The sequence below is a fragment of the Python bivittatus genome, unplaced genomic scaffold, assembly GCF_059951505.1.
Source record: "Python bivittatus isolate LINGU-HERP-01145 unplaced genomic scaffold, Pbiv_v1 ctg000840_np1212, whole genome shotgun sequence".
Classification (NCBI taxonomy): domain Eukaryota; kingdom Metazoa; phylum Chordata; class Lepidosauria; order Squamata; family Pythonidae; genus Python; species Python bivittatus.
The window spans coordinates 388180-404864 of NW_028277113.1; the positions used below are offsets into that span (position 1 = coordinate 388180).

The 16685-nt window shown below is 35.2% G+C and overlaps 1 protein-coding gene across 3 annotated transcripts in view; it reads left to right on the forward strand.

The window, feature by feature from the left end:
• Positions 1-16685, forward strand: part of TRIO (trio Rho guanine nucleotide exchange factor) — a 249792-nt gene that overhangs the window by 150618 nt on the left and 82489 nt on the right. For all 3 annotated transcript variants that reach the window (XM_088130970.1, XM_088130969.1, XM_007420371.4), the window contains exons 22-29: positions 3599-3793; positions 3935-4050; positions 4849-4915; positions 5529-5638; positions 6664-6733; positions 7310-7399; positions 10178-10270; positions 14431-14542. In XM_088130970.1, coding sequence (XP_087987096.1) covers positions 3599-3793; positions 3935-4050; positions 4849-4915; positions 5529-5638; positions 6664-6733; positions 7310-7399; positions 10178-10270; positions 14431-14542 — 853 coding nt within the window. The remainder of the gene's footprint in view (positions 1-3598; positions 3794-3934; positions 4051-4848; positions 4916-5528; positions 5639-6663; positions 6734-7309; positions 7400-10177; positions 10271-14430; positions 14543-16685) is intronic.

Here is a 16685-nt window from a genome sequence, read left to right on the forward strand (position 1 = left end):
CATTGAATCTTTATCCTTACATCAGTATGGAATGGGTCTTATTATGGTTTCCTCTCTGGGCCCTTTGGAGGAAAGCAGGTGTGTAACATCTTTGAAACCTTGGCAGATGTTATGACATCTTAAATCAGGATATTTTTTTCCTGCTTTGAAAGCTGCTAGGCATATTTGGTTATTGAAAGATAAGTGGTTGTGATTTGATTCCAAATCACATGAGAAGTTGATGCTGTGGTATAACTCAAATCTGAAAATAGTTGGTAAGGTATGTTACTAAAATTGGGCATTGTATGATTTATGGCCCAAAGGCCATAATAAAATGTATTGTTATCAAATATGAAATATACTTATGATTTTATGATTTAAAAATGAAAATAATTCAGTCAGAAAATATTACTTTTAGTTTATAAACCTCAAATATGTTTTAAATGGGGTGGACATTTGATTTCTTATGCTGGTGATGTAAGAAATTTGAAGGTTCTTTAATCCACAAGATTTGATCTTGTTCTGTTATATAGCTTTATTTGGGTTTCAAATTAATATGTATGTTAACATAATTTGGGGAAGAAATATTAGATTTAAGATTATAATTCGATGCTGAATTATATTTAGGAATTATATTCCTAAAAGATGGGATTTGTGATCTTATGAAGAGCTTTGGCTTTATCAGGCTTGGGGTATCTTACATAACTGGAAAGAGTGTAGGAAATGAGTTTGCTATCTATTTTTTAAAAGTCTTTGTGCTCTGAAAATGAGAAGATGACACATGTTGCTATATGATCCAGGTTTGATGATAAGTTCAATGTCTGAATTAATTCCATATAGATCTTTATACTTATATGGATATTTTCTTTTCTGTTTGGGGGTTTTTGGGGGGGAGTTATGTTTAGTTCATTTAACCACTATAATTTATTTAGGGTTTTTTTTTTCCATTGTATTTTCACTATTCAGTATAGACTATTTTCTTTTGTATTGTACTATTTTAGCAATTAGAAATAGTCAGATAGATGTTGGCCTGTTTGGATCATAGTTTCTAATAAAAGAGAAGTTAGCATAGCTGATTATAATCTTGGGGCCTTGAAAATATAAATATTTGTTTACCTCATGCATCCTGCATACCTAAAAGGAATAAAATGCCTGCTGCATAAAGATTCCTTTTGTTGTGGCTAAAATAAATACATGTTTTGTTTTAAAGCCATGACATCACAAAACAAATTAGGTAATATATTTCATTACTGAATAACAGTACTGAAATAATTTCAGTAAAGTATCAGAAAAGTGCCTGAGGAAATCTGTAATCCAAGTGGAAATCATCTCCTTTTTTTCTACCGCTTTGAGTAGCTACCAGTAGAATCTTATATATCACAATTTGCTTTTCATTCTTTAGTATTGAATTACTGTATATACGAAAGAGGAAAATAGATTACTATACACTTGATGATTTGGAAAAAGTATGTTAGTGAAGAGGCTTGAATTATGGAAAGTTTTGTGTAAATTTAGCATTGATAGTTGGCTGCTCAGTGGCAGGAAGAATGATATATGAAGGAAGTAAAGCACAAGTGAGCATTAAAAAAATGCTCAGCCAGTACATAACACTGAGGAAGAAAAAGTCAAACATGTGTGATGCCCCCTTGGTTGTTTAACGTATTTATGAATAAATGTGTAAGGAAAGTTTGGTGTGACATTAGATGTGGGTTGGTTGGAATGCATATGTACTTTCACATGTAAATGATGAATATGATGGCCTGGATGATTTGCAGCAAATTTTAAATAGACTTTATGATGCAACAAGGTTAATGGATCTGAAAATTGATCTATCAGACACCAGGGTAGTTGTGTTTGACAGAGAAAATAAATGGACAAATTTTAAGACTTACAATTGCTGGTAGAAAGATGATGGATAGTATTTAGCATGTTGTAAAGAATGAATATTTGTTTTAAAAAACTACTATAAGAGCATGCTTCTGCTCTTATACAGAATTGAACCTTGGATATGGCAAGAAAAACGTAAAAGCAATGTGAATGCAATGGAGATGAAGTACTTAAGAAGTGTGTGTGCTAAAATAAGAGATAGGGTCAAGAATGTATGGGTGCTGATTGGATATGGATTAAATGTCCACATTAAATAAACAAGTGGCATGAGAGAAATAATTGAGATGATTTATGAAGGGAGGAGTGAATGGGTCTAGAGGAAAGGGAAGAGTGAGAATTAATTGGAGTTGATGAGATCTTGAAAAAGAGAGAAAAGTTTGAAGAACAAAAGACAGTATTGTTGTTGTTGAAATCTGTATGCCATTTGACTCCCAATGACTCTTGGAGGCTCACAACAATCAAATAAAGAAATTACAATAAAATCAATAAAAGATAAAGGATAAAGGATGGCAAATGTGATGAAAAGGGGGATCCCACTCTCCTTCACCAAAGGCCTGGGTGAAGAGCCAGGTCTTCACTGCTCTTTTAAACAACAACAGAGTGGGAGCCACTCAGATCTCAGGAGAAACCTTGTTCCAGAGGGCAGGCACTGCTACAGAGAAGGTGCACTTCTGGGGTCCTGAAAGATGACATAGTTTAATCGAAGGAACCCAAAGCGTGCTGGCATGGTGTAAGCAGGAATGGTTGTAAAGACAGAAAAGTATGGAGATGCATAGAGAACGTTAGTGTTGTAAAACTACTGTTAGCTATGTTTTCTTTTTTATCTTCATTTCTTCTGTTTATTTATTATTATTTTTTTTTACTGTTTTTCTGCATCTGCAGAACTACTTACCCCAAAAGAGAATAGCCTGATAGGTACATAGATATGTAAAAATATTTGGTTCACTCACCGCAGAATGTGGAGTATTTAATGCAGAGATGACTTCTCCTGGTAATTCTTCCTGGAGTTCTTTAATCACATAAGCATTCCTGGAAACACTGCAGTACAAGCAGTCTCTGAACAAAGAGTCCCATGCTTAGTCTGAGTGCTCAGGGCATTTTCAGAATAAAAAGAAATAAATGTGCAAGACCCCTGCCCCCTTGTAAGTAAATCAGATTTCTTTCAGAAGATAATGCTAATCAGATTTCATTTCTGCTAGCCCTCACCTTACCATCAACCCTTTGGGAGTGATGCATCCCAACAGAATATGTGATACAATCTTTTTACATCCACACTGTAGGGGAAAATAAGATTGTTACCTGTTACATTACTCTTTGAACACCACACACTTATTATCAAACTCTCTGCTACTGTAAAGACTGAAACTTGAGTTCTTTAGCAATAACCTGTGGCATTATAAATTGAGTTTTCAGCATGATGAGGTATATTTCCCCAAACCTCTGCCTTCTGGATGCTCAGATAATCCCCAGACACAGTAGTGGTGCCAGTGATGCATGAAGCTATCCTAAATCCATTCAGCTCTTCTGGTCCTTACTTTGCAGAACCCTGAAAGCCAGAAACGTAAAAAATGTAATAATCGTCCTGATATTTTGTTCAAGTGCTGTACTAAAAAGCTGTTAGCATGGAAACAGAATATTATCTTCTATTTATAGCGTGAAAGGGCTGTTATTCATTAGAGGCATTGAATGTCCGCTCTTCTTACTGCCTTCCCATCTTCCATGTGTCCTATAGCAAACCAAAGAGAGGGTGAAGTTGTTGATACAGCTCGCCGATGGCTTTTGTGAAAAGGGGCATGCCCATGCAGCAGAGATTAAAAAATGTGTCACAGCAGTGGACAAGAGATACAGAGACTTCTCTCTGCGTATGGAAAAATACAGGACCTCTTTAGAGAAAGCTCTAGGGATTTCTTCGGATTCCAATAAATCGGTGAGTATTGCATTTTCTGTTTATAGAACTGTGGAATGGCTTAATCTGGCTGCTAGAGCTGCTAGCTAGATAGCCCCTTTTTTTGGTCTGTTTCTCCTTGTCTACACTAATTTTGTGGTCATCTTCCCTTCCTTAATTCAGAGTAAAAGCTTGCAACTGGATATAATCCCAGCCAGTGTTCCTGGGTCAGAGGTGAAACTGCGAGATGCTGCTCATGAACTTAATGAAGAAAAGAGGAAGTCTGCCCGCAGGAAAGAGTAAATCATTTGTTTCCTCCCAGGATAATGTTTAGCCATGCTTTGGGCTTGTGTGTAATTTTTATTTAGTCAGTTATGTATTTGTGCATTCATATCCCCAGCCAACATAGCATTAATATCTCACTAAACATTCTTTTTACACCTATGTATAAATACATTAAAAAATCAAGGGAAAAATAACACATCCTACTCTTGCTCCACGGCAAAGTCTACAATATTTCATGTTTTTCCTTTTCCTCCACCACTACCACCACACTTTTTTCCATTTCCATTTTTCCATTTCCACTTCTCAGTCTTATATGTTAAAAAGAAAATGAGAATCTGGATTTTAAGTTGTGCATTGTTATTTGATAATTCTGAGGCAAGCCATTTTAAAATAGTCTGATTTCTTGAATGTCCAAAACAGAATCTAGAATATTTTTTTCTAAGAATCAGCAGCAAATAAGTATAAGCAAATGCACCCCTTTTTTAACGACAATCTATAATTTTTTATTCAGTATTTTTATTGTTTTGTTAGTCATTATTTAAAGCAAAGATGAAATTAGACGGCAGAGTACTTCCAAAATGAGAATTAATAATTCCTTATGTAAAACCAATATTAAATCGTTTTATTACCATTTTTACTGACCTTAGTAGTACACATTTTTTCTAGTTGCTGTTCTCATGCACTGTACGCTATTGAGCTCATCCAAAATATTTTACTAAGTAAAATCCTTGCCATATATCTAGTTTCTGTTTAGAATGATGCATAATGAAACTCTAATAATCTAAAGTTGTTTCTCTCTTGTGTTTGGAAAGGTTCATTATGGCTGAGCTTATCCAGACAGAGAAGGCTTATGTAAGAGATCTTCGGGAATGTATGGATGTAAGTTCTGGTTTCCAAGCTAAATGTGGATTCTCACGTAGATTTTTTTTTTTTTTGGCTATCAAATTGTATGATCTATAATCAGAGCTAAGTTGTGCCATATTATATCAGAAACAGGCGTATTGGTCAATAAAATCAAGAATTGCCAGGGCTGACTTGATCAGCTTCTTGTTTTGCTCTTTAAACATTCCTATGTTGATTGAACAGGGACAATGGCATATCTGTTCATTTTCAGGCACAATGAACTGGTTGCTGCTTTTGTTAAGCTTTTACTGTTTTGTTGAAGGGATAATGTTGTATTATTGCTTCCACTATTGCATTGCACATTCGAGAACTGGCTTATTCTCTTTGAACAGAAATTCCTATCTTCTGTATTTCAGGGTCTGATTTTAAATTGTTACTTTTTCATTGACATGTTGCACTTGTTGTTAGGGTCTCATGATTATAAAACCAAAAAGTTATGATAAACAAATCTAAAATAGACATTTTATAAAGACTGGTATGCTTTTGCATATATTAGTTTGGGGACGGTTATACCTAGATAATTGTTAAACCAACTCTTAGCTTCCCTTCTTTTTTTTGTTTTTGTTTTTTTGTTTTGTTTTTTGCCCAGACATATCTGTGGGAAATGACAAGTGGTGTTGAAGAGATCCCACCTGGTATTGTCAACAAAGAGCACATCATTTTTGGAAACATGCAGGAGATCTATGAATTTCACAACAAGTGAGTGAAGAGAGTCATCCATGACCCTGCTGTTAGGGGGGGGGGAAACTGATTTAATTTAATGTCTTCTGACATATTAAATGAATATATCATTTTATTTTGCTACTGCAGATTGTAGGTTCAATGGGTGGAGCTTGACAATTTTCAGATTAGCATTGTTTCATTCTAGCTTTCTGTTTAAGCAGTTCTTAAAATGGACTTGCTTTATTCTGGCCTGTAAATTTCATGTAAATAGGTTGATCTAGGTTTTTCAGCCTCCCAGACAATGAGTTGTTTTGCTTATGCTGCGTAATACATAAACTAATGAATAGAACACATCAGCTTTTATCTGTGAGATGACTGATGATGCTAGATAGCATCTGAGAAATAGCGCTAAAGGTTAAAATAAGTGTTCAGGCTTACTACATCACTTAGTCTGAATTTAGGATTTATTTGAAGCTTTATACTTACTGGATGTACGTAAAAATTATTCTTGTGCCTTAGTTTTTATTGTTGTAAATTATAATAAAATTACTACAAAAATAATAATAAATTTGCTAAAAACTAATTGTAATAACTTCAACTAATAGTAGAGGTGGATTTTATGAAGCTTGGACATGTCAGAGTAAGCATTCTCTTCCTATAATTGTTTTTTTGCCTGTATACAGTCAGTGTTCGCTCATTTAAGTTGCAATGAAGTCAGTAAATAAGTGCTAATTTTCCTATTAGATATTTCAACAAGTATATGTTTTGTTTAATGCGTAGGGGACTATGAGCCAGTTCTAACTCATCATAGCTAAAAGGCACCATATTTTGTAAGTCTGGCATGATTGCAACATACCATAATCTGATATAGCGTAGCTGTAGCTATAGCTAGAACATTGTTTTACTGGAACTATAAAGTGTAGTTTGGCTCTAAGACTAGATTGAATGGATAATTTTGAAAAAATACGTTATGGCCACTATGGACAATGTAATTACTTTTGATTTCGTATAAAATGGCAGAGGAACATGTTAATGGTTTTATTCAATCATTTTTAAAACAGTATATTCCTGAAAGAGCTGGAGAAATATGAGCAGTTACCTGAAGATGTTGGTCATTGCTTTGTTACTTGGGTAAGATATTACCTTTCTCTTTAATTAGATAATCAATTGTATTTTGAGTTGTGATCATTCTCACCTGAAAAATAAAATTATGGTTGAATAGCATAGATTTATAGTGTGAGATAGTGAATACAAAAGGCTCTTCAGCTCAGAAGAGAGTCTTCCACCCTATAGAAAAGTATCTTTGAGTTATGGGATGTGAATAGGCATCCTGTGTCAGTTTCATATAATACTAAGCAGCTGTACTTCAAGCTGTGGAAAGTAATATTAGCATGAACTTAAAACGCCTCATGACTAAGCTTTAAAATTTATTGTTGGAGAAGATGTTTAATGTTTAATAGGCAAGCTATTTCTTAGACATCTCTTGTGATTAAGGGCACATCTGTACACATGTGTCTTGGGAGACCTGATGAGTCAGGTTACAGCCTGACAAATGTATTCCATTTCTTTCCTTTTGTAATGGTTTTATCCTTCTTCTTGCATGCCAATTTCTTTATCTAGCAGATTAAACTCAAATAATTCTGAACCAGGCAAGTTTCCACCAGATGGAGCTTTTTACAAATCATTTCAATCTTTTTTCCTTTGCAGGCAGACAAGTTCCAAATGTATGTGACTTACTGCAAAAACAAACCAGACTCAACTCAGCTAATTTTAGAGCACGCAGGTGCATATTTTGATGTAAGTACAGGATCGTAGTGCTTCACTTATACCTCTTGACTTTTGAAAGTAGATTCATGGACATAGTATACACATTTGGATATAGATGAAAGTAGCACCATTGAAAGCTATGAGAACTCTCTTATATTATAAAAATTATATTTTTGTAAGCCATAACAGCATCCACTGCCAGAATGTGTCTACCATGCATGTTTCATAGAGTGTTTAAATTCTTAATTCTTAAGAATATAACCAGTATTCCCATTATCATTTTTACTGGGCTATAGTACATATATCACAAGGAAATAGTTGTTGACAACATTTTAACAGTTAGACTTTGAAAGTCCTTATTTAAAGTGGTATACATTAATGCTTAAGTTTGAAGTTAGATTTCAGGTAAGAAAGATTAATCATATTATTAGCCTTTAAATTTGTTTTGCATGTAGTGTAATTGAGGCTGTAGTTGTAATGTTCTCATCAAACAATATTTAAAGTTTTTTTATAAATTTTATGAAGTAATGTATGCTTTTATTTATTTGGTATATGCAGACATATTGTGCTATACGATCCAAAAAGCTAAGGCATAAGAACAGTTATAAGAAAACCATCTATCATTAAAATATAACTACCATGCTAAAAGCAAGATCAAATCAGGAACAAAACTAACAAGTTAGGCTAAAAAGAATGAAAACCTTATTTAAAGAGAAATATATTCAATAATCAACAAAACACAGAATTCCAAGCCAAATATGATATCGGCATTCTAGAGGGATCAGTTTGGAGGTTTATTTTCCATTGCTCTATGTACTCCACATTGGATAAGATTTCGTAATGGATTTAGAAACATCTGTGTCCCCCACTTAACTGCAGCTGGGGTTGGTAAATAGGAATGTTTTTATTTGTCAAATTTATATCCCACCTTCCCTTCAGGAATTTGACAGCATACACGATGCTCCCTTTTGTACACACAACCTTGTAAGGTAGATTAGGCTGAAAAAGAGTGACTGGGAAGTTCTGGGTTCAAATCCACCCTCAGCCATGGAAGTCACCCAGTGAACTTCCATGGCTGAGGGTGGATTTGAACCCAGAACTTCCCAGTGCTGATCCAAAGCTTTTAACTACTACACCATGCTGGCTCTGAATGTTTGACAGAAACCCTATTCAAAGAATAGCCCTCTGATCTTTTCATCATAGTGAACAGAGCTTGATCTTGGCTGGATTCCATTTCATTCTAATTCTTAAACTCTCACTCTGGCAAAACTTGAAGATTATATCATTTGTGACATCATGATGACATCAGAATGACATGATTTTATTCCAATTACCTCAAGTCAGTTTGACTGTCCAGTGTATTTGTGTATATTCTTCATCTGAATCTTCATAGACATAGGTTTATATTCATATGCCCCAGGAAGAATTTAGTTCAGCTTGAAAGCCTGCTTCCAGTACTTTTTTTTTTTTTTAAAGAAGGAAAGATACAGTGGAAAGTGTAAGGTAAGACTGCCAGCTGTCAGTTACTGACACTGAATGAAACCAGTGACGTAATGCACTGAGTTTTGTAAATCTTCAGATAGTAATTTCGAGGGCGGGGGAGTTACCTGTGGCTCTCTCTACTGGATTTGAATAGCCTGTTTAAGAAATAAATTATCTTTAAATCAATAAACAGTTCTTATATTGGCATACCACTTTCTTAGTCCAGCACTAAGCCACCCAATTTCATACCTATTAAACACACACACAAAACCCCACTGAATAAAACATTTCTACTTGCAAAATCCTAAGATGCTTCAGCTATTTATGGAATTCAGAATGGAGCCAGAACAGCAACCGAAATATTTTTTGATATGTCAAAATGTTCACAAATAGAAAAAGAATGTATTTGCTCATTCTCAGCAAGGTGGTCTTGCTTCACTTTGCAAGTAGAACTCAAAGTATCTATCTATCTATCTATCTATCTATCTATCTATCTATCTATCTATCTATCTATCTATCTATCTGTCAGATTTATATAGCTGCCCATCTGACAAACATGACTCCAGGCAGTATACAACAAAACAGTTAAAAACAAATATAAACAACAAGTAAAAACAATTAAACATAAATTAAAAAATCAAGATTTTTGCTACCATCATTGCACTTCAGAAATGTTGCTTTGAAGTACTGAAGCGAAATGAAACGGGGAAACGGTTTTCCCCAGAGCAGTTTAAATCACAAAGCTAGATAACACAAAAACCAAGAGGTAAAGCAAAATAAAATGGTTTGAATCTAAAGCAGGATTCTTCACGCTGATAGAAATTGGCAGAGGTATACCTGCTATAATTCATTTAACAAAATATAATAAAAGTAAGTAGTAGCTTGAACATTCTGTGTAGTGGAATTGATGTTTTACATTGCCTTAATATTTCACAACATGCCAGTGAAAACTACTGTTTTGATACTCTAATAAATGACATGTTCATATTAACAAAACATGGAAGAGGTTCGCATATGTCCATAATCACCATTGGGCTCAGTTGGATTCTTAATAAACGTACAACAAAAATGAGTAACCAGAATAATCTGTGGTTTCAGATGTTGCTGAGCTAGAATTTCCTAGAAGCCCAACTGGCATGGCCAGTGGTGAAATGGCTTCCACAGTTTTAATCTATGTGTCAAGCATAAACATTTGCTCATTGATCAGGAACATGATAGCATTGATTTGAGACCTCCTCTCAGTTTTTATAATGAAAAAAATTACCTGCAAATTTTGCAAGTTGGTTAATCTATACTTGCTTCTCAAATGTTTAACTTCTATTGCAGGAAATACAACAGCGGCATGGCTTGGCCAATTCAATCTCATCTTACCTTATCAAACCAGTTCAACGGATAACAAAATACCAGCTCCTTCTAAAGGTGAGTGTCAATATGGCCTTCACTTGTACAGTTGGATACCTTTTTTACACTAAAAAAATATGCTTTTTCAAAGACCATTTTATTAGGCTACAGCTAAATAAAGGATCGTTATGAAAAAAAAGTAATGATACCCTCAAATAACTCAACTTCTGGTGACATCTAACACTATATACTATTTCGACTGAGCCTAATTTCATTTGTGATTTCTAAACAACCATCTGTAAGAACCTAGTAGAATTACATTTTTTTAATGCCACTTTCACTTGATCTTATCAAAAGGCTCTTTAAGCTTGACTGGAGTGCAGAATTGAGGGGAAAATAAGATTACAATAGATGATTAGCTAGAATGGGGTAAAATGAGTCTCATAGTGGAGAGGGTTGCAGAAGTTCCTAGCCTGCATACTACAGCAGCTGATGGTGGTAAAATTCAGAGACTGTCCAAAGGACTTTAGTGGTTTGGCAGGATCATGGGGGAGCAGGTAGTGATTTAAATAGCTGCCCAATACTACATCATTTAGGATTCTAAAAATGACAGTGAGAAGCTTCAAAGAACCCTGGATGAAGCAGATTATCCGGATCCCTTTCACTCAGGTTTTCAGCCCAGGCATGGGATTGAAACTGCATTGGTTGCTCTTGTGGATGATGACTGTTGAGTTCTGAACTGGAGAAGTGCATCCTTCCTGTTCTTTTTGGATCTTTCAGTGACATTTGATACACAGATTATGCTATCCTTCTGAACTGCTTTTGAGAGTTGGTAGCGGAGGATGTTGTTTTGCAGTAGTTCTACTCATATCTGAGCAGATGTCAGTCAGTAGTAATAGGAGATGACTGATGGAATCCTTGGCCACTACTATAATAGGTACCACAGGACCTGGGTTCTTTCTATCTTGTTATTTATCATCTACCTGAAATCTTTGGGTGAGGTCATTTGTCACTTTGGAGTGAGTTATCATCACTATGCCGATGATACAGGAGATGCAGTGGATATTCTTATCCAGTATTTGGTGGCAGTAAGGGACTGCATGGGATGAAACAAGTTTAAATTGAATTTTAACAAGATGGATTTGCTGCTTGTCCAGAATCTTTCATATATTACAGCGGCCCCTATACTGGCTTTCAGTGGGACTGTACTCCTGAAAGAGCAGGCCTGCAGTTGGGTTTCTCCTGGATGCCTGGCTTCTATATGAGCAGCTGGTGGCGGGGCAGATTTTGCTCTACTCCAGCTGATGCCAGTTGCAGCCTTTTTGGAAGCAGGAAGCCCTGGTAACCATTATTCATGCCTTCATTTCCTCAAGATTAGATTACTGCAACACTTTAAAGACTACTTGGAGCTGTCTTTAAAGTGTTGCAGTAAAGACTACCCAGAATGTGGGCAAAAGCTGTTTTAAGCAGCTGTTTCAAACTATTCCATTGGGCTTTTGGACCGTGAGAAACCTATCACGTCCTGTTGGTCTTGTGTTATTTTTATTGCTTTAATCTGATTGTTTTTATGATTATTATGATATTAATGATATTTTTATATGAGCCACCCAGATTTTATGAAATTGGGTGAGTCTAAATTATCTAAACAAACAGTTATTAATTGGACTCAGGAAACAAATTCAGAGCTAAGACAGATGAAATAATATTTAAGAGATGCACTGTAAACGGTGAGCAACAGTTAGAATCTTGATCATAATATTCCCTACCAGTCACATTAACTTTCAAAAGCGACCCATATATACCTATGATCATGGTGTGAATGGCAAAGACTTTTAAGTTTATTTATTTGCATTTTGGCCTGAGTCCTTGACTCCCTTTTCATATGCCTTGATGGCTATGGCTTTATGTTAGAACTTCTAGTCATGTAGTTCTTCCAAAATGGCATGCAGCATAAACACATTTTCATGGTGCCTGACCATATTGTAGGTTGAACCATGTGCATGGAAAACTTTGCATGGCAACAAACCAGAATAAAAGCAGCAACAGAAAAGTCTTAAGAACTATGTTCAACGTACATGTCAAACTTTAACTGCATTATGTTATTCTGGTTTTGAGAGGTCATAGACAGGGAAATTAGGCTGCATAGCCCCCAACCCAGACTCTTAGTATGTAAGGTCAAGAAGCTGAAGAAGAACATGTTTAAATGAACATGTATCCACTCTGTATCCACTCTTAGATTTCATGAATCAACTCTTGTTACTAGCTTACTTTATTTCCATTTCCCTCTGTATTGATTTTAATTTAAAATGTTGCCTATCTTTCCTTTACACTCAAGTGTGCAGTCCACAACAAAGTGACTTTGTGCATCACAAAGCAGTGTTTCTGCACTCTTCAACATACTGTCAAGGGACCAAAAAGCCTATGAAAAGCAATTAAAGGAGGCTTAACAAATGGTAGAAGGTACATATGAATAAGTAGTGGAGACTCAAGCAACCTGTATGTTTAGAGAGCTATGTACGAAATAGTATCTGTAATATTCAGACAACTTCCTTGTATTGTATTAGATGCAGTTAATTCATCTCATTTGGAACCTTTTTAAATGTTCCAGTAAAAGAACAAAGTAATCTCCTGACATTTGGAAATGGGCTGCTGTAATTTTTACTGGAATACGTTAAAAGTTCTTTGAGAAGCTGTTGGCATTTGTTAAATGAAAAGACTGAGTGCTGTTTTCCTGTACACTGACTCCTTAAACAATGAAGCAAAGCAGTGGGGATGGCTTACAGTTATGTAGTGGATTGGAATATGAGAGGTATGTAGAGCGTATAACTGGTATCAGTGCCCTCCCAACCTGATGAAGTTTGTAAACTAATGCAAGCCTGACTGGAGTTCAAACCAGCCTTAATCAAATCCATTTCAACCTACTACTAGGCCTCCGTGCTGAATCCTCTAGCAGTTCTTTCAAACGTGTAGGTGACATTGGGGAACATAGGGCCTTTTTTTCTCCGCCCCCCCCCCCAAATTCCTGGCCATAGATGCTAGGAATTACAAGTCTAACATCATGTAATAAAAGCCCTGCCAGTAGCTTAATTTCACAGCTCTCCACTGTCTCCTCTTCCCCAATAATTTGGAAGAACAGGGAAATTCTCATACTGGGCTATAGAGTTCATTCCTGGTTTTGTTTGTTTGTTTGTTTGTTTTATTAATACATTTATATGGCCTCCCATCTCAGATACATGACTCTGGGCAGCCAACAATTAAAACGAAATAGAAACAGGATAAAACCCAACCAATAATTAAAAATATAACATGACACAGCATAAAATAGCAGCTGAATATCAACACCTCACAGTCAATATAACCAAAAAGCAGGCTTACCCACAAGGCCCCGGGCTTGACAGGAAAGTCACGTTTTCAATGCCTTGCAGAAGGCCAGCACGGTGGGGCAAGCCTGATCTTGGGGATGATGTTCCAGGTTGGGGCACCACAGCAGAAATTTTTCCTTATATTTAGTTCAAATCCTGTATTATTTCCCAAATGTCTAGGAAATAATAATACATTGGAATAAAGCACCAACCTCTATCATAATGTTTTGTTTACAAGAATGTGTTAGGCTCATAGGCATTCTCAGAAAATAAATATGGCTTTCTTTTTAAGTACTGTATGCTAATCTGCCCATGAAGAAAAAGAAAAATATAAATGATATGGCAGAGAGCATCATTAAGGTAAAGCATGTTGGTGGGGGACAACATCGCCAGTTTTCTTTCTGGCAAACTGGTATTTACTTTCTTGTGTAGCAGCCATTTTATGAGGGCACCCACAAGATGCTTTCAAGACTTCAGATATGGCCACCAATCCTAAACAATTGGTTACAGATACTTTTAATGTAGAGGAGTAGGTTGTGATTTGGTTAATGGCTTCAAGCCTCCCATTTAATTTCTCTGAAACATAGACATACGTAGGGTGCATCAAATAACTAAATGTTCACTATGATATATACCCCAACCCTCATGTGCCTATGTGTGATGTCACAGTACAAGTATGAAAGAGCAGAACTTGTGTCATGTTATCACAATGCCCACTTTGTTGTTTTGGCATTGTTGCAGTTAGGAACACACCTGTGTCCATAAGATCTCAAGTTTGAATGCTGGCATCTTATTAAAAGGCCGCCAATGATATGTTTTGGGAAACTAAGACTTAATAGGGGTAAAAGATTGAATAGTGATGTGGTACCTTTACAGGAGCTACTCACCTGCTGTGAAGAGGGTAAAGGTGAGATTAAAGATGGCTTAGAAGTTATGCTGAGTGTGCCAAAGCGAGCCAATGATGCCATGCATCTCAGTATGCTGGAAGGTAAGATTTATGGTCATTACTTTTCTGTGTGCTCCCTTATTCCTAAGAAATTATCAAAAGCTTGTTTAAAGTAGGCTTATATAAAGCCATTTCTTGATCTTCTGAAACATCTTCTGAAGGGTTTTTTTTCTTTTCTTTCCCCTGTAACCTGAGAAACATGGCTGTTCTATATAGAAAAAGTAATTTGCAAGAGACATTGCTTATAATCATACTGTGGTTAAAAGTACTTGAAACCAAATCCATTTTATCATTTGATCATGGCTAAGGAAAAACTTTTTTATCCTCCTCCTCCTTCTTCTTCTTATCAATGGAGAAGAATGCAGCTAGTCAGCCTCTTGTAATTAGTTCCTGTGGTAAAATTACTAAGCAGCAAATTTGGTCTAAAGTCACCTGAATTTGGGCAACTTGTTACTTTTAGAACTACCACTAAATTATGCCTAAATGTAGTAGGAAGTAGATCTGTAGAATCCTATTCAGGCAGAGCAAAAAAATATGTAGGTGTGCAAATTTATGCATTTGTCAGCTCACAAGTAAAACAACAATAAAAGAGGCCTCACCATTCTAATCTTGATTCAACTCTTCCAGCAAGGTTCCATCTAGAATTTTTTGTCAGTCTGTTGAAAGGCCATTAAATGTTTGCAATTTTAAACAAAAGCGTTTAATTCAACATTTAATGGCCTCTGAAAAACCTGGGTTGACAGTGAAATTTTATATTTATTATGCTGTCACATCTAAATTAGGACAGCACATTACATTTAAGAAATTTAAAAAATATTTTTAACGGAAAGAGTACTATCATAACATCTTCCTTGATGGATTCTCACATATAGTCAGACAGTATAATTTTTCTATTTGCTATCATGGTGTTTCACTTCTTTTGGACATGTTCCAGTTGGAGCCTCCAAATATGAATAAAAGTTTGTGAGGCTGTTATTACAGATGCATTAAACAGAATTGTTGGAATAAGTGTGGAATTCAAGATTAATAGTCACCTTGTCAAGAAATATGTGGGTAGACTGTATGAAATATTCTAATATTTCTCTTTCACAGTCATTCTTTCAAACAAATGATGCTGAATATTTGTGTAGCAGACATGTGGATGTGGTAAATGAAAGCATTTCATTTAAGAAACTAATCTCTAAATCTCATAATCCATCTGTTTTTTTAGTTCTTTGACAGATTATGGTGATCATTAGAAATAATTTTTTGTTATTTCTGAATACATGTATTTTCTGCTTGGGGAGACATCTAGTCATGATATAAATATTGGTTTACCTTTTTTGTCAGAATTATGTTTTAATATTTTGATATCTGGCTCGTATATACATTTTAATGCAGATTTTTATATTGGCTGCATCCTTATTTTAAATAAAATATTTGTTATGTGGCTTTAATAAATCAATGCCCTCATAATGCTAAGGATAACTGAGATTTCTTCCAGTATCACAAGTTCTTTATAATGACTGGCAATTCAGATGAAGGCAACAGATCATTTCCAAATGACTATTTAAGAAATGATGACTCTGCTGCTTTACACAGAATGCCATGTTTCCTGTTTTAAGAACATAATTTAGTACTACATTAAACAATATACACATAAAAGGTTGAAATGAAGGAATTTTTAGATTGCTAGAAAACATTTTTGATTGGGAACTAATTCATTCTAAAATGTGGTAAGGGGGACAATTTTGAGAGCCTTTCTGTTTGGACAGATGTAAAATTTAAAATTTGACCATACATGTATCAAGTTCTAGTTGTTTTAAGATTTCATCTAGAAAGTAGTACAAAAGCCAAGGGAAATATTTTTCTTGGGACAAAGTGGTATGTGACATCTCTTGGATTAGGTTGCTGCTTGCTTCATCCTATCTTTTAGAGCAACAGAAAAAGACCACGTCGCTACTTATTTTTTCTGAAAAATATTAACTTCATTAGTTTTCCAATATATAAATGTTACTTAAATGTCAAAATGTTAGTACCTAATAGCCAATTAATTAAATATCGATGATTATAATTGCAAATTAAATCAAAGAGACTAGTTTTACAATGTTGCAATTGTAAGAAAGTGCTTTCCAAGGCAACTCATCTGCCAAGCAATCTTTATACTTTGCCACCAAATCTTATAACATGGTCTGGTAGATCTACA